An 18,149-nucleotide genomic window follows, 5' to 3' on the forward strand; every position below is an offset into this window, starting at 1 on the left:
GTAGCGAGGACCAATGGAAAGCGAAAATGAAATTTTGATCAATCTACTTTCCACATAAATAAATAATTTAAGAAATTTCAGACCTTCAATGTTAATCCCTTATGAAATCCACACAATTTGTTTAATTACAACATTTTTAACAATATCTAGCATGCAACAGAAGAAAATTGAAATTTGCATTTCATTAATGTACTGAAATTAATGAAAGCAATAATGGAATTATGTGTATTAATTTTAGCGCGAAACCTTGAAATTTTCCGTTTGATTTCTTACACACATTCACTACATTCAGCTCACTAAAAATTAATACAAATCAGCAATATAGATCACGATCAAGTTTTAACAATGACTTCAACTGCTAATGATTCCTTAAAATATTGAATTATAATCATAATTATGGCATAGTTGTTGTTCCATTATTGGTTATTGCTGTATATTATAGACAGCTCTCATGATTTAAAGTAGACGTATAAAATACATAGTGTACCATTGCTGTGTTTTGATTTTTGATTTTACCCAATTTTGGTTTGGTTTCTCCAATTCTTCTCCTTTTAGTGCTTTCACGTCCGTGCGCTGAGCTTGAATTTAATTTGCATAATGAATATTAACAAATAATGGAAAATAAAACAATGGCAAAATATTAATAAGCCACGACATACACAGCTTTTATTTACGTTTAGCGGTACATTTATACTATACTTGTTTTATTCTGGTTTTTTAATATTTTTCAATAACAACTACAATTTTTCAACTTGATCGCATCGCATTAATAACACATTTTTGGCTGGTAGCTTGCGTGTTTTTGGTATTTTCCGTAATGTTCATTGGCGGGAAGAAGAAAAAATACATATTAATAATATTATACATCATATTATTTGAATGCTAATAATTATATATAATTATGTATAATAATTAATAAATTTTAAGAAAATTGACGAGGGAAATAAAATACATTATAATTGGCACAAAACTAACAATAGCTCTGATGCATGTATGTAGTTCTTTGGTTCTTAATAAATACAAATATTCTAATACGCACTACGCAGCACCAGCTGTTAAATGTAAATACGGTTAAAATGTTCGCAATCAGTCTCAAACCAAAAATCTTTATTCATAATTTTCTTTCCATCATTTCCGCATTTTTAACAAAAAATCAACAGCGCCAGTATGTGATCGTGGCAGTGGCAGCAACACAAACTAAAGTCACCTCTTGTTTGTGTTTTGGGAAAGGGAAGCCATTATGGAATTTCGATCTTGAAACAAGACGCCTGGGCGACAAAAACGTGCATAGAAAGCCGACGTCAGGAGTTAGTTTGGCTTTCGGCACAGTGAGTCGACCTCTGACCAGCTTGTCGGTGGGTATCTCAAAATCTGCAACTCGCGAGAGGCGCAGTACATAGGCGGGAAAATGGAAGAAGATCGAAATCCTTCGGCCACCGTCGTATTACCGGACATTTCCGAAACCGGTGGTATCACGACGGCGAACGACGAAGAACTTGAAACCAGAGGTCAAGCTGTTCGCGTTTCGGCCGATGGAAATGTTGTGACAGTGCCCGTTCTTGGTGTCGGCAACGGGGCCACTTTCAACGTGATCGCGCAGGACCACTCGCACGCACTCCAGTTGCAGGGTTCCGAGTTCAAGCCCGTCCTTTGCGTGGACAATAGGTTCGTATTTTGCCTTCGTAGACGTTCGTGTCTTGGACCTTTCGGGTTCGTTCGTACACTGGCAAAGAGTCCAACTCCACTCTCGAGGATTTTTTCTTTGGCCTTCAGTATGTTTACACGTTGGTCGCGTACAGCATTATGATGCTATTGTGATTCTATGTATTTTTCTAAGCAGCTAATCGTCGGTTAATGTAAGCCATAATTTGCAAATGCAATTTAAAAAATATTCATGTGACAACTATTTTCTATTTAATGGAATAAATGACAATTATTATAAATTATAAATTAGGTAATGATCTTTAACCTTCGTATTTTCGTCATTTTTCAGTTTTTTGTGTGACCGAAATGACAAAGAGACTAACGACACTATCAGGAGTTGGGTGCGAACCCAAGGCATACAGTGTCTGCAAAATGGAGAGCTCAAAGGCACCCACACCATTGTCATCCAGAGCGACGGTGATGTGCACACAGCAAACGTACAGCCTGCTGCCCAGACCCCGCGAGAGGTGTGCAACAATTCGTGGAATGAGTCGGTTCACCAGCCCATTCTGCCCGTTCGGTGCAAAAATACAAGCGCTGAGCTGCACAAGGACAGATTCGGCTCTGGTGGTCGGGGAAAATGCATCAAAGTGAATGACAATTGGTACACTCCGAGCGAATTTGAGGCTCTTTGTGGAAGGGCATCAAGCAAAGACTGGAAGCGAAGCATCAGGTGAAGATCCTATTTGATTTTATTCAAGGATGGAAAGCTAAATTTTGATATTTTATCAATTTAGGTTTGGTGGCCGCAGCTTGCAAACTCTCATAGACGAAAATATTTTGACTCCCCATGCCACAAGCTGCACGTGCTCAGCTTGCTGCGACGATGAGTCTGCAGCTGGGCCAATCAGACTATTCACTCCATACAAGAGGCGGAGGAGGAAAGACACTGCAGATGGACCTTCGAGGAAAAGAGGCAAGGACACCAGCGGTGGCGAGGAAAGCGACGTTGGCGGTTCTTGCAATGATGAAGAGAGCAACGCAGAAAATGCCGTGGACTCATTGATGAATATGGGAGAAACAGACGACGCTGATTTTCTTGTCGGCACTGCTGAGCAGAAGATGATGAAGCTTGAGGACCATGCGGCTAGGATTTTAAAATTGGCACAAGGATTCAAGGTAACCTTTCCTGGTTAAGCATAATATATACTCTGGCTATTATTGCATTTTCAGCGCAGACAAAAACTGCTCTGTTATTTTTAATTTAAATATTAGAAGTTAAAAGTTAATACTGGTGTAACTTTGAAACTATATTGTTGTGTTTTTGACTAAATTTATTACTATATTGAGAATAATTTGTGGCTACAGTTGCAGACCAAATATATTTTGCTGGATCAATTATTTTATCGATTGTTCGTGTCAATAATCATAGCAGATTGGAAGAAAAAAATTGATTTATCACAATAGCAATCTCTTTCTACTTTCTGTGACCTTACTCCTGCTTTTAAGTTAATACATTTTTAACTGAATCTACATTTTTCTTAACTTAATCATACTTTTGTTAAAAAAATTAGATTCATTTCCATTTACATTGATGCGGAGACGTATTTTTTCTATTACCACAACTACTGATCACTCTTGGGATTCTCTGCTTTTGCAAGTAGTGACAGTCTCACTGGAGTCATGTAGCCCATCGCGATGTAATCAAAATTCAGTGATCAATTTGACAATTCTGGCGATTTTCTGAGCTTTTGATAAAGCAAAACTAAATATTTCAAAAGTGGTTTAAATTAACTCTATTCATCAATTCATGGGAAAATTTGGTTTGAACATCTTATTTTAATCTTTTGACTTGCATTATTAGTTTATTAAATTATTAGACTGTTAATAAAAACTTACCACTTGGTCTAAAATACCTAAAGCTGCTTCCGTCAAGCTCTGGGCTACTTTTCGCTTTATGAGCATGTATCCATAATGTACGTGAATGTACGCTAATTTAGATATTTTGTTCGCAGGCGCAGCTAGACAAAGTAAGGGAAGCCTACAAGCACGAAATTGAAGAGCTGAAAGAGCAGTTCGCGCGGGAGAAAGAGGATGCAATTTTAAACGTCAAACTAGAATCGCAAGTTGTCTGCTCGCGGGCGGTATTTGAAACTCGTACCAACGAGCCAATTCCAGTGCACGTGGTCGATTCGCTGGAGACAGCGTGCCTCCAGCCAAGCACAGAGTCGGAAGAGAACAAAAAGTGTGCAAATTGCAACCGTGAAGCGTTTGCGGAGTGTTCGCTCTGCAGGCGCACGCCGTACTGCTCGACCTTCTGTCAGCGCAAAGACTGGGCTTCTCACCAAGGAGAGTGCATTCGATCAGGAGATGGCAACAGCATCAGCCAGGCTGGATCTATCATGCTGATTGTCGACAGCTCAGATGCTCAAGTCATCTCTGGGTCTGGACACCAGTGAATGGAATCTTTGACTTGAAAGTTGAAATGCATTTACTCAAATATTATATCCAAAGAACTGACTAGGGGTGCGAGTGTGATTTGAAGTTATATTTATTATTGGAGCAAACAAATTTCTATTTGTCTCCAATTTTTTTTTTATTATTTTGTGGCTGAAGCTACACTATAAAGACTTAAAAATTTGACACATCATCTCTCCCTCTAATCTAGAGCCAAATCATGTACAATGGAATGGAAAAGTTGAAACCATCAAGAAGCATAGCTTGAAAACATGCTTCTAAATTTTTCAATAGTCAAATGTGTGCGCGTCAGATTTGGCGCTCTTTTGCGTTTATGATTCCCAGGACTTTCTTAGATTAGGTAATTTGATGCCCCTCTACTAAAGTGTTGGTTTTAAATAAATTGTTAATCTATGAAATTTTCTAACAAAATATTTGTATTAAATTACAAGATTTGGTTAAAATTGTTTAGTTTTCCTATTCCAATCATGTAATTAGTTTCATTAGGATAACATCACTTGAGAATATCCAGTCCTCTTGGAATCCTTGAAATAAAACTATTCCAACTGTAAAAATTGCACTGTTTTCTTGTTATTTACTTATAACTCGTCTGGAAATTTTGGTTAGCGTTGTGGGTCGGACGTTTAAATTATATAAATGCGTTTATCTTTAGTACAAAATAGTTCTAATATTTTAAAGCTAGAAATGGATGCAGTGACCAATGAAATGTTAATATTTTAAAACTTAACACAATTAAATATACTTGTTAAGAGTTTTCACTAGAGTGAACAGAACTCACAAAGAATTGGAGTATTTGTACTGAAAATCGCAGATAAAAAATTCCACTATGGAATTAAAAAAATAATAAATAAATCATTAAGGTAAGCAACTTGAGAGCAATCCTTAATTTTTATGTGACGGAACGGATATGATAGTGTGAGAATATTTCTCACTGCAGTCGTAAAACTAAACTACAGGTATAATTACTCCCAAATGTATGCGAGCGTGCGTGTATGCGAGAGAGTTGGATATATGAGAGTGCGCAAAACTTGTTGCTGACAGATTGCCAGGTTGGGGAAATCTACATTATACTGCAGCGACTGACTGGCGGCGACTAATACGGCAAGACAGGTTCGCCTATGTTGACTCCCACATGGCTTTCGCATACCCTTTATTTAATACTTGCGCTCCAAGCTGACCCACAATCGTAACTCAAGTCAGTGCCAATTGTGATCTCGAATGGAGAACAGTGCGCGCAATGCTCGCTCTTGATCAAGGCAAGTAACACTCGATACACATCAAATCAAACAGCATAATTTGTGGTGAAAGGATTTTACTCATATCTAAGACATTTCTGTATTTTCTTTCATTGACTAGCGCCTAGCTTCAAAAAAACAATTCAGTGATTTTATTTTCGTGATGCAAAGTGCTCTTTGTGTAATATAATATTTTAAAAATCTGCAGGTAATAAATGGCATCCAGGTTTTTAAGGCAGATCAGTTTAGTGCTCAGCCTACTGCTATTATGCAGCACTGCTACGCTGCTGCTGTGCCTTCTGATGGAGCAAATGGAAATGCCTCGTTTGAGCCTTCGAAGACCAGCAGTTGCTCTCCAGCAGATAGAGCCTCTTCTCAACTTTTCCTCCTTTCACTACTTAACTAGTCCCTATGCTTGTCACCCTGAGGAGGAAATCAAAGCACTGGTGATAGTCACTTCTCATGCTGGTGATTTAAAGGGGCGAATGGCCCACAGAAGAGGAATGCCGTCAAAGGTTAATTAAATTTTTTATATTATCGGTTTATATGATAATTAACCTGGCTCCAAAAGATTTTGAATAAGATGAGAGTCCGAAGATTGTTTTTGCTGGCGGTGTCAAGGGAAAATCAAAAAGGGTATGCTTATGTGAATCAAACAACTGTAGAGGATGAGGCCATGATGCACGGAGACCTGGTTCAAGTAATTCCACGTTAAACCGTTCGCAGAATTCGCTCAAAAAATAATTGCAGGGAAACTTCTTGGAAGATTACCACAACTTAACTTATAAACACACCATGGGTCTTCGCTGGGCTGCACAGTTTTGCCCTCAAGCTCAGCTACTGATAAAAATGGACGATGACATAGCCGCCGACTTGCCCAGACTAATTGCACTGGCCCCATCGATGGTTCACCACAACATGCTGGGATATGTTTTAGATGGACTAACTCCAGAAAGGCACAAAACAAAGTGGCGCGTGTCAACAAAAGACTGGCCTGAGAGTCATTACCCTAGGTTCCTATCTGGGTGAGTATACAGATTAAAGACACAAATTTATTTAATCGAAAAAAGTTAAGTGGGAAGAATTAAAACATTTGATATATTTTAGATGGCTTTATGTGACAACCCCCCTGGTGGCAGGGAAAGTGCTGAACGCTCTGGGACGGGACTTTTTCTGGATTGATGATATGTTCATCACGGGGGTGGGCAGTTTGAGGGCGAAAGTACCGCTCATGGATCTCAGCCCCTATTTCGCGTTAAATTCCGAGAGTGTGCATTGCTGTCTGCAAGGCAGGGGCTGCGACTTTGTTGTCGCACCCACGGGCTCTGACTGGCCTCTCCTTGAGGCGTACCTGCGACTGACAAGGACTTCAGCGGTCTACCGGAGGGGTCGAGGAAACTGTGTAGTAACAGACGACCCAAATGAAAAGCCATTTGGGCCTGGAAGAGGACAAATCAAAGCAGTTGTTCTGTGAAATGGGGTTTGTAGAATCTAGTCACCATCGTATTTATAAAATTTCCTTAAAAATTTAGTAAAATGTTTATTTTCAAACTCCTTTGAATAAATTATCATGTGTAAACTGCTAGAGTGAGGTTTCATACAATTATATGAATCAGATCAAACAGCGCTTTGTTCAGTCAAAGCCTAGTCAGTTAAAGAAACAATGAGTTTCTTACAGTGCTTACTTCCTACACTTAGCAATTTACGGCGATTGAAGCAGTAATGCTAACTAATTTTCGTAAGATCCATGTTGGTCCTTGATCATCCAAATGCTATCAATCACAGCTCCATTCTGGAAATAAAATGGTTTGATTAAATTCCTCTTCAGCCAAGTCTGAAGATGAAAACTCACTTGGTCATCTGAAACTTGTTCAAAGTACAGATGAGTTTTGTTGTGAACAGTCATCCTAGCATAACCATAATCATTGCTTCTGAACGCACTCCACTCGGGTCGGTGTTTGCTAAACTTTTCTCGGCCTTCTTGGCAACCCTTGAAAAAAAAAGTAAAAAATGGATCAAATACAAAAATTGTGCTGTGATAAAAATTATCATTCTCACTTGTTTTGTCATTTCTAATGATTTCAAACATGTATAAAAGGTTAAACGTAAAGTAGTTTGTCAATAATGTTTCAAAGTCCTGATAAAGGTTAAATCCGAAAATAGGAAAATATTGTTTCCCTTTAAAATAATCGTTTTATCTTATCTCACCATTACAATAAAAAATAAACATAGTCACGTCAAATAGGTAGCAAAAATATTTACCGCAGATCCTGTGATGATGTGGACAGGAGCTTTGTAGTTGGTGTAAGGTTCCTCCGTGCTGCCGTTGTACATCGTGTAGTTGTAGATGGGAAACAATCTCTCGTAGGAATGCTCGTGGGCCCAGATTTCAAGGTCTACGCCATTCTCATAAAAAAGATCTTCCAGGCCAAACCAATTGAGGAAAGGCAAGCCAGAGCGGATCCAAGTCTCGTGGTTGGTGCAATCGTCACGGTTCAAATTGGAGCAATACATTGGCCGGTGACCTATGGTGATGATCCAAGGGCGCTCCTCGCGGTTTTTGTTGGCCTTGATGAGGTCCTGCTCTAGCCAATCGTACTGAAACACCACCTGCTTGAAGCCGTACTCGAGGAAGTAGTAAAACTCAGTGGAGATGGCGATGATGTGAGCAGGGCCGATGTCAAAGCTGTAGACCATGCTATTCAACGAGGAAGGCATGGAGAATCGAGCTTGGTAGTTGCTGAAGTTGCTGCAGAGTTAAAAGTGAATTAATGAGGATTTATAAATTATCTGGCTACAATTAATTAAGTGCACGTTCTACACTTACTAAGCTTCTTCATGGTTGCCAGGGCACGTCATATAAGGCACGTATGCAGCGATGGACTGAATCTGTCGCATGAATTCATCGCCCACTTTAGCATTGTGCTGAAAGTTTTTGAAAAATCATAATTAGATTTTACTATTTTCATATTGTGTCATACCGAGTGCATGTCGTAAGCAAAATCTCCGACATGCAGAATTGCATCAAAGTGGCCTTTCTGAGTTTCCTCTTGAATACGGGGCAGAGACTGGGCGTTGACATTGCCCATGTCACCATAAATGGCAAATCTTGGTGACCAGTCCGTGCCATTTTTCATAGCGGTGAATGTAAAGATTTCGGACCAGCCCAGGTCACTTCCACAATGATACGCTTGAGTTTAAGAGCGTGAATATTCATTGTAAAATTCAAAGATAAAATATAGTTACTATAAGTGGCTCCTGGAGTGAGATCTGTGAGAATGACCTTGTGGATAAACTGCATTCTTGACTCTTTGCCGCCATCAATGAAAACTGTCTGATTTCCATAGGCTTTTAGAATCAGACCTCCTATACCATATTCAACAATGGAGTCTTCAGTCGGATCCATTGTGTTCCAAGTGATAGCCATTTGCGTCGGAGAGTCTTCAATTTGAATTAATTTAGATTGGATTGTAACAAAATAAAAATCAATTTAATTACCTCCATATGAAATGTGTATTTGTTCGGGTTGAAAATACACTAGACCTTTACAAATGCTGACGAAGAAGAAGATGCAGATCAACACAGCTTTCATTTTGTACTTTATGGAATTATATGGATCACCAAATGCCCTCAAAGATCAAAACATCGACAGCAAGTCACGAGATCTCGCCTGGTGTGTGTCATGCAAAGATAAAAGTAAGTATATAATTTCAAAATTTTATACATGTCATGTTGTGATGCATGCGTACTTAGATATGAAGAAATATTAGCTAATCTCACGTGTCGACAGCGCTTCGTCGTCTGCGTCAGATCTCCAGTATGTAATTGTCAATCGCTGCTATTAATCAAAGTCCGGCCTAGGTAATAAAAAATTACGTGACACAAAATATTATAACGCAACAGTCAAGTGTTTTGTGTAGAGGGCATTTAACGAGTAAAAATATATAGATACATACCGTCCTGGTCCCGGCAAAATTGCGCAACGTTCAACAAACACCCAAATTTTCATTGTCGAATTGATTGTTGACCTTTTCTTGCAACAAGGAAATTCGCGTTTGTTTGTTGAAAGTTACGCAATTTTGCCGGGACCAGGACGATACATACCTTCAAGCCTGTTACGTAATTGGTAGTTTTAGTAGTTAATTTAGAGTTATGTAATAATTGACTAATTATTATTGACTGTGGTGATTACATAATGGGAGATGTCACTAAGTTTGTGAAAAAAGTCTTCTGTCATTCTATCAATGTATTGATGACTGTGAAGAAGGAATTCAACATTAGCAAGCTTTTTGAATTAAAAACAGCATTATTAAAGTAATTTTTCAGATCAAAGCTTCATTATTTGTCCCCCTTTTCTGAATATTCGTCTTCTTAATCAGCCACAATCAACCAGGAACAAAAATTAATAATAATGTTTCTCTTCAAAATCCAAACAAATGGGCGTGGCAAACTGTTCATAGTAGGAGGTAGGAGGCAAGGGAGGGAGACAAGGCGCTAAAGTGAAAAATACATTTAAAAAATTTAAAAAAACGAATAAATCCCAAGTTGGAAGACAAGACAAGACAAGAGGAAATTTTCTATTAGCAAGCAAATTTTTAAAATATCCAAGTTTGCTGACGAGATCTGGGAGTGGGATTAGCCGAAAATTGCAATACAAACAGTGCCCAAATTAATTTTTAAATAAAATTACTCTTAATAAATGTGCAAAATTTTAAAATTTTCGCTACCCGACCGTACAAGCAAATCGAAAATTTCCACATCCCAACTTAGGAATTTTTCAATTTCAACGCCTTTTCCATTCTATAATCGCGGCCCTAGCAAAATTCCATATTATGACACTGTGTATACCCTATAGCTCCTCGTGAACGTGGCTAAAATCTGGGTATAAATTTAGAGTATTAACATCAACATTAGAATTTCTTTTCAAGCAAATACTATAGAGATTAGGATACGGCAATCCTGTTACCCCCCAATGTATGTACTTAATATGAAGGGTAGCAGGATTTTTGGCCCATTGTAGGATCCTATTATCTATATTATAATATAATATCCTTACTCAACTTTACACAGCTCAACACCCACGGCATCAGTTCAGATGATACTGATACAATAACTTCTTTTGTCTCAGCATTGAAAATAAAACTTAACTGTTAATTACAATAGTGTCTGATATGTATATCAGGTAGATAATAGAAATTTTACTTTTTTACAAAAATATTAGAGAGAAAGTTGTGAAACAAAAATTAACAGCCACATTATCCAACTCAAAGCACTTTGTGATTTATATCTTGCGACCAATTTTTATTTCAATTGTTTCATTTCATTTAAGCCTTCTATTATTAATTACCTGAATTAAAAAAAATGCTGCCGCCAAATTGTGCGCAATTCTTGGATTTCATCATTCTAAATTGTCCAGTTTGTCCTGAGAGGTATGATACATAAAAATATATTAAATCAAAATATTTTTAATTCACTCTTTGACTTTGTGAGTCAAAGCAGACTGTTAGCATTATCTAATGATGTCTATTAACTGTGCCTTTTTATGGCTTCTGTATTTAGTAACAATTTGGTAATTATAGTAATTAGGACCTCTTGAAAACCAAAACAGTTTAAGCGTGTCAAACACACATGAAGTTATAATAAATGGTTAACTCATTCAAATAAAATATTGACTATATTTCAACCTCATTAAGAGACGCTGGATTGTTTAACAAAACTATAGATTTAAAATGAGTTAATATATCATTAGCCATTTTTCAGAAATTAGCACGCGCTTCTTTATTCAGTCAGTGTGTGAGATTATAAATAATAACACAGTCAAAATTTAGACAGTATACATAATTTATTTGCAGTGACAAGTAGTGAAGTTAAACTGACAAATTTAAGTGTCTTAACACAACCATAATTTTGAAATAAGTATAAAATGATTGACTATAGTTAATGGAAAAAACATGCATCACAAGTAAATTATTTCAGGTAGTTTGAAATCACTTATACTTCATTTTGGGTAGCAATCATATTGTTGGAAATAAAAATTAATACAATAAAATCACACAATAAAAACGTGAGGTACAGAAGTATATTTAATCATAACCTAAGACAAATTCTCACTGTGACAAACTTGTTATCTTCAACTGTAATAATTTCATAATGATAACCTTATTTAGCTCTACACAAATACATAAAGTTCTTAAAATCAGTTTCCCCTCTTATCAACTGCGAGCAAATCTGGCTGCACATAATGATAACAATAACATGTTTCTGTTCAAAAGGAATGATTTTATTTTTTTCTTTCGTGTTCTCTCATCGCTAACTGCAAGTTAAATGTTGTATATATGTATAGTAGAGATTTAAAAGCTGTCTTGTATTACAAGAGGAGAAAGAGAATATTTATTTTGAATCATGTAATATATATATATTAACTGCAGAGTGCGCGACGCCTGAGATCCTGATATAAAAAACAGGCGCGTTCTGCCATCCAGAAAAATGTCAAATATCCGCACGATTAAAAGCAAGTAGGAAGTGGTTCCTGCCAAGGCTCTGCAAGATCTTTGTTTTTCCGCGTTTTTGGGCACGTCTACACTCATTATTGACAGTCACTTTCTTAAGGATTCCGCTTCTATGCAACGCGCTTAAATCACATGGCTTTAAATTTTTAGACGTGTCTGCTGACGACTGGCAAGTCAGAGGCGCGTGTAGAAATTTTTGCAACTGATCAAACGCTGGAGGGGTGGGCCGCAGCCGACCGAGCAGAGCCGTGGACAGGGGAAAAGTGAGAGGGCAGCTCAACTAACAAGGGACATAGTTGATTAAATGATTATGGCCAAAATTCTCCAAAGGGTGTTTTCTCCTCACTGGCCATCTTCTCCTTCCCCTTCCTTTTCTTGAGGCTTTGGATCCTCCTTGCGCACCTTGTGGCCCCGGAATGAGGCCTGGATTTTGGTTGCAGCCTTGTGGAGGTCAGGGTCTGTCAGGTCAATGTCCAGCTCCTCCTCTGCGTCCTGAAATACCAATCATGGTCAGAATTAAAGGATAGGCATTATTTCAAATTCTCAGTAATAAAGTCGCAAAAGAATTACCAATATTAGCACTATACAAGAACGAGCAGATTTTGCCAAAACCTCGTAAGTAAATTCCTAATACATTGAATAGATTTTATAGATGAAAAAAATCTGTTAAAACCATGGATTTTTTTCCGACAAATTTTGATGTATTGCGTCTCTGCGTAAAAGTGTTTATATCATGCAGCTTTATTCCAACTCATTATAAGCCTCTTAAGAGCTCTGATAGAATTAGCATATCACCCAGTTAGAGCGAGAATGAATATGCAAAGACTGCAGACTTGGAGAGTGTTGATTGCGAGTTGGATAGTGCTCAGGGATCTCTTTTTTTCCTCGATAGTAGACGACAAAGATAGTTTCCAATCTTCAGTGGGACGCAAGATATAATTGGACATGAATGGAATAAAGTCTGAAATACCCAGCGACTTGAAGAAGAGAACTTTTTGCAGAAAATAGTATGCATATATCACCTTTGCATCAAGCTTTTCCAGCTCCTTGCTGAGCTCGTCATCTGACTTTCCTTGCTGCTTGCGAGCCATGTGTCCTCTGAAGTTTGCCTGGATGCGAGTGGCTGCTAGGTTTAAATCTGTAACAAGAAAAACTCAAGATTAGCCTCTTCATCACATCGTCGCAAGTAGAGTTGCAATTTGTCATAGAAAGCCTCCCTTGCACTCACACCGTCTTTTGTTAGCGAATGAGTGTTCCACATATGCGTCTGCATTACTTGTTGATGGAGACCCATTCGCTATGAAGACAGAGCAAACTGTCCCAAGAAAACATCTGCTCTCAAATTTATGGCAACCATTTTTCCTGGACGAGTGTGCGGAAATTTATCACATTCACACAGGACTGTTTTTAAACTTCAACCTTCAACACTAATACAGAACGCAGTAGTATATGTATAAAGCAATATGGACTCTTTATGATACAATAGTTGTTCTAGATTTTTTTTTTAATTTGTCTTTAAATAATTGTTCTTTATATTTGATAGGTTGACTACAAAAGAAATAAAAATAACCTTAAATATTTAATTCGTCATGTTCATTTTATTATTATAATATATATTATTTACAATAAATAAAAATTTTAAACGAGCACAGCTTTTCATAGCTACAATTTTTCATGATTGAGTAGAGGATGTGGAACAACTGTAAGCACTTTATCAAGCTTTTCATTTAATTGTTGTGCAAGTTAAAATATTATGGTCACTAAATTTCAGCGACTTTCACTTAAATCAAATTCCGCGAGCGTGACGGCTTTGCACGCCTAAATGTGTGAGACATTAGGTAATAAAAATTAAACAAAAAGGATCAGATAAAGAAAAGAATTGAAATAGTAAAAAAAGCATATATGATCATTCTAACTTAGGGTGCTCTTGAAGAATAGAGAGGCGTAACATAAAATATTTCAGTCGCAAAAAGAAAGGAAGGAGGAGTCTAATTCATTCTGACTGGCATACAAAATAGACGGTTAAGCAACAGATGCCAGATGATGCGAAAATATCAAAAGTAGTCTTATTAGGAGGCCGCGTCTTGTGGGAAAAGAGTCGTCAGTGGATTTTCTTTGCCAGCAGCGCAGCTGCAATACAAACGCCGTGCACACTCTGCTGCTAGGTATACACGACCGCACAACACGTGTGCTCGGCAAATAGCATACTTGGTTTCTTGCAGGGGCTCTCACTTGGGAAATAACAAGTTCGGCTGGATCATATTGCGTTGCGCCCCCCCCCCCCCCGGCACGTAGCATAACCTGCGAAATTAAGTCCTTTTTGTTTTCGCAGAGGTGTGCGTGTCTCACCTGCGCATTTCATACTTTCCACCGATATGCACTTCTTGCGTATGCCCACACAAATTGAGCTGTTTTTTTTTGCTATGAGGAGAGCCAATTTAGGTCGTGCTGATCGATTTTTTGCCGAGAAGAAGCCATTTACTGCCAAGCTAAATGGATGGAGAAATCGTGTGTGATGATAATAGAGCGCGAGTTTCATATATATCTGTCTCGGTTTCACATCAGAGCTCAATTGCAAAATAAATAAGAGAAATCACAATATTATGGATGTATATAGCTACTTATCAAGAACTCATTCAACCTAAAGTTTTTGCCTTTCGAGAAACAACCAAGATAATGAACTTCTCTGTTTAAATACAAAAGACGACGGATTGCGGTGCTTTATAAATGCAATCACGAGGTTCTTCAAGAGAGAAAACATTCAAACTAATTCAACCGAATCAGTTCAGCAGTGAGTATTCCTTGGTAAATTTTTAATGACTTTTATCGATCTGGCTTGTTTGGCGTTTGCTTTCTAATTCCCTCTCGAGAGTAGAGATTGAGGCATAGGAATGCCCCAGGGAGGAACGGAGCAAACAAACTCGCCGCATCGCGGAACGCAACCGTACTCGTCCAAATTTATTTAAACGTACTCTGCGGTCGATATTACATTGCTTTAATTAACATCTCCTCCCTTCGCCAACTCGATATGCTTGTTTGTGAAATTCGGTGGGCCAGGACTGCCGTTTGCCCTTTTCCAACTCATCTTGCAATATCATCATTGACATAAATGACTCGCGTGATTGACAGCGGCGGGATGCTGATTTTTATCTCGGACGGCTTATTTCAGCTCAGACATAATAGCTTTTTCGCTTAGCTTATCAGCGCTGCAGCCTCCTCTTTTGGATTAACTAAGTTTTATGGTGGTTTTCGGCATAAACCGCAGCTCGCTCAGATTGACTGAATATTAAGTCGAGAAAGGAGGGTTTTTGACATCGCATATCCGCGGTGGTTTTTGCAGCTTGTATGCTAATTAGCCAACTTGCACGGCTCGTATCCGCCCCCTTTGATGGTACTTGAAGACGGCGGTCGGATCGCTCTCTGCCTCTTCTGAACTGCTTTACCCACTGAGAGTTCAAGGCCATTGCTCCTTTCCTTGATAATTGCAGGAGCCGGGCAAATTGTCCATTACACGCGACAGACTGAGCGAGGATCCCATCACTGAGTGCAGATTTGCCCTTCGGTAGTTGGCTGGGCACCAAAGGGCGGACGGGCGGGCGCGGCCGAGGAACTGCCGTTTGTGCTGTGTGTGTAAAGTCAAACAGGCGCCCATTCAGAATAGCAGCCTTCAAAGCCCGTGAGATCGCGGCGCGCAGGAGATGACCCAATTATTCTGGGCATGTAAAAGCGAGTGCTCTGCATTGGAAGCATGCGATGTGGGTGGGTCAAGTCACATGCACGCAGACGGATGGGCTCAAGGTAGTCCCCAGGGGCGTGCAAGTCTTCATCCGATCGGTTATTGTTTTAGCTAAACGAATTGGAATTAAAGATAATTGATTTGCACTCGAGAGCTTAACACTCCATTTATGAAGTGTTTTTCCAAACACAAGTAGGTGCTAAAAATAATGCACAAAAATGCAGTTCTTAAATTAAGTTTGGTTTTCATCAAATTCAAACCAGAAACTCAACAATTGGATGGTTGACTACGGTTTGAAAATGGGCCATCACAATGTAAAAAGCAAACACAGCCTGAATAAACAAACCATACAATGTTTTCATTGTGCAGAAAGCGGAAACAAAAGGTCTTAGCTCCCAGTGAGCAAACATGGCAAATAATATACCTTCCCTGCAATTTCCATTCAGTAGCCTAGCGCATCGATTTATACCTTTTCCAGTCCGCCCCTGTTCACGCTCCTGTGCGCCAGTCGTTTTATCTCGCTCATCAATTGTGAGCAGCGTTCGAAATGCCCGGTGGTATTCACGCTATCCTGCGTTGCTCTGGATATTCACCACCCACCTGACACACATCCAGCTCTGCTGCACGGCCACCCAGTCAAATTACTGTCTGTTCGAGCACCCTCTTCGATACCGCTTCCTGCCAGAATTTCAGCCGGGAAAGGCGCTATTTCATCTGACACCGCCTTTGCACGCCAGTGCTGATTTAGCTCACGGAGAGATTGGAAGTAGTGCTACCAGAAAATTATCTCAGGTGGTTCCTCGTAAAATTCAAAATATTCAATTTAAAATATTGAAGAAAAATATAAAAAGTCCAGATTTTCTCACTTGCTAGGGAAGGCATTCTCACAAGCAACACAAAAAAGATGCGAAATTATGAAATCTGGAATAACCATTAATTTTCGGAATATACCCAGCTAGCGCGGGAATAAACAAAAATTATGAGAATTAATATTTTGCCAATATTTAGTACCCTTTTTTGTATATCAGCTCTGCTTTGGTGCTGGCAATTAAAAACATCTAATAATGTTTTCATTTCTTTCTCACGCGTGCTGTATATGTTCCAAAAATGTATTTTTATCACAGATTTTGTGTTGCTTGAAAATGCATTCCCCAAGAAAGTGCGCGCATCTCAAATTTGTTTTGATAAAAATTCTAGGGAGCTATATATCGTAAGAATATTTTGAATAGCTAAGACTTTGTATAAATTAAGTTATCCATATCCTAAAAGATCACACCAGCAGACTATCGTGAAATATATCCCTCTGAACGTTGCTATTCATTTAGGTCTGACAACCACAGGAAATCTACTCGACAGTGGTGCACCGATATCCATACATCGAACTGCCAATCGGACCCTCTGATTTGCTCTGCTTGCGGCTCTTTCGACAAGATCGGGCATGAAGCGTAATTCCTGCTTCAAAGGCACATGATCTGTCGCGTGTGCATATGCTCTCGTCATTACATCAAATGCCTAGTGAGCTATTAAATGTCATCTGACTGCTCTCCGCATTGTCAGCGGATGGTAATTGCTTGTTTGCGCCGTAAAACACTCCGCCGCCGCATTCTGGGCGTTCGCCTTCCTTCTTTAATAAACCCACGCCTGCAGTCAGGTCTTTGTGTTTTATTGAGCGCTTTCAACATGCCGCCGCCAACAACAACACCGAGTGGAAAACCATTGTTGCCACCTGCTTTTCAAAATAACCATCAAGTTTGCACAAGCTCCATTTGCTACCAGCTTTATGGATTTTCGTGACAGAGCAACGGCACGCTCACTGCCGGCTAATTATGCAAGCCAATTTGTTTGCGACGCAGCCTTTGAACTGTCTGTGTTTGGACCCAGCAGCATTATTTGCTAATGTGTGCTTGACTAATGGTTGCTGCTGTCACGCTTTGGTCCACAACACACACTCACCAGCGCATTAATGCCACAAAGCTGAAGCACCGGTAATGTAATTATCTAGATTAAATTATCACTTAAACCAGGTGGAAGCAGGGAAAAAGGATCCAGTAGTTGTTGTCACTTTTGATTTTGCCATTGCATTTAAAATCCTACAGAAAAATGCGTATAGTAAAACAACTACAATCGAGGAAAGGCTATATACAGCTTGCGGAAACCAATAAATCGGATCGCAGTCATCGCAATGCACCAGAATGTAAATCACAAATAATAATTCTTCCCGCTTGAAAATTCCATTTAGATCTAAATAGTCTCATTTGAACAGTTTTGTTCGTCTTTCCTTGCTTTAAATTTCGTTATTTTGTTAGTTTTTCTTTCATAAATTTCTCTACATGTGTATTCCTAACAATTTTTGTCTGATTGATTTTTTTGAATGACCTTTTAGCAGGAATTAATAATGACACGATAATTTAATGGACTGGAATGAATCATGCGCCGCATGGTTGGAGCCAAAATTCATAAGCCTGTGATATGATGCTAACATTGCATAGAAATTTCATTAGCGTTTAAGCACGAAACCCTTGAGCATTAAGTATGAAACAATGGTGC

The 18,149-nt window shown here is 38.8% G+C and overlaps 4 protein-coding genes across 5 annotated transcripts in view; 2 read left to right on the forward strand and 2 right to left on the reverse strand.

Annotated features, from left to right (window-relative positions):
• The first annotated feature begins 1,175 nt into the window (after nucleotides 1-1,175).
• LOC135943309 (deformed epidermal autoregulatory factor 1 homolog) lies at nucleotides 1,176-4,684 on the forward strand. The gene is made up of 4 exons (XM_065489777.1): nucleotides 1,176-1,665; nucleotides 1,994-2,377; nucleotides 2,442-2,823; nucleotides 3,660-4,684. The coding sequence occupies exons 1-4, from the start codon at nucleotides 1,409-1,411 to the stop codon at nucleotides 4,101-4,103; spliced, it is 1,467 nt and encodes a 488-aa protein (XP_065345849.1). The 5' UTR covers nucleotides 1,176-1,408; the 3' UTR covers nucleotides 4,104-4,684.
• A 504-nt stretch (nucleotides 4,685-5,188) lies between these two features.
• On the forward strand, nucleotides 5,189-6,939 carry LOC135941692 (beta-1,3-galactosyltransferase 5). Its single transcript, XM_065487349.1, has 5 exons — nucleotides 5,189-5,378; nucleotides 5,566-5,872; nucleotides 5,929-6,057; nucleotides 6,108-6,382; nucleotides 6,465-6,939. Exons 2-5 carry the CDS (start codon nucleotides 5,573-5,575, stop codon nucleotides 6,829-6,831), a joined length of 1,071 nt encoding a protein of 356 aa, XP_065343421.1. The 5' UTR covers nucleotides 5,189-5,378; nucleotides 5,566-5,572; the 3' UTR covers nucleotides 6,832-6,939.
• LOC135941689 (acid phosphatase type 7) lies at nucleotides 6,873-9,774 on the reverse strand. 2 transcript variants are annotated; one of them, XM_065487345.1, is made up of 9 exons: nucleotides 9,462-9,774; nucleotides 9,138-9,214; nucleotides 8,856-9,027; nucleotides 8,604-8,798; nucleotides 8,339-8,547; nucleotides 8,185-8,282; nucleotides 7,620-8,106; nucleotides 7,210-7,347; nucleotides 6,873-7,149 (listed from the first exon to the last, which is right to left on the reverse strand). In XM_065487345.1, the coding sequence occupies exons 3-9, from the start codon at nucleotides 8,947-8,949 to the stop codon at nucleotides 7,087-7,089; spliced, it is 1,284 nt and encodes a 427-aa protein (XP_065343417.1). In that variant the 5' UTR covers nucleotides 8,950-9,027; nucleotides 9,138-9,214; nucleotides 9,462-9,774; the 3' UTR covers nucleotides 6,873-7,086. The 2 variants fall into 2 exon arrangements, with proteins under 2 accessions (XP_065343417.1, XP_065343416.1); XM_065487344.1 differs by having other exon boundaries at nucleotides 9,107-9,214.
• A 1,406-nt stretch (nucleotides 9,775-11,180) lies between these two features.
• Nucleotides 11,181-18,149, reverse strand: part of igl (igloo) — a 45,197-nt gene continuing 38,228 nt past the window's right edge. The window contains exons 3-4 of the mRNA XM_065488230.1: nucleotides 12,889-13,004; nucleotides 11,181-12,358 (exon numbers count right to left, since the gene is read on the reverse strand). Coding sequence (XP_065344302.1) covers nucleotides 12,209-12,358; nucleotides 12,889-13,004 — 266 coding nt within the window. The 3' untranslated portion in view covers nucleotides 11,181-12,208. The remainder of the gene's footprint in view (nucleotides 12,359-12,888; nucleotides 13,005-18,149) is intronic.

This window comes from Cloeon dipterum, chromosome 4 (genome assembly GCF_949628265.1).
Source record: "Cloeon dipterum chromosome 4, ieCloDipt1.1, whole genome shotgun sequence".
NCBI classification, from domain to species: Eukaryota; Metazoa; Arthropoda; class Insecta; order Ephemeroptera; family Baetidae; genus Cloeon; species Cloeon dipterum.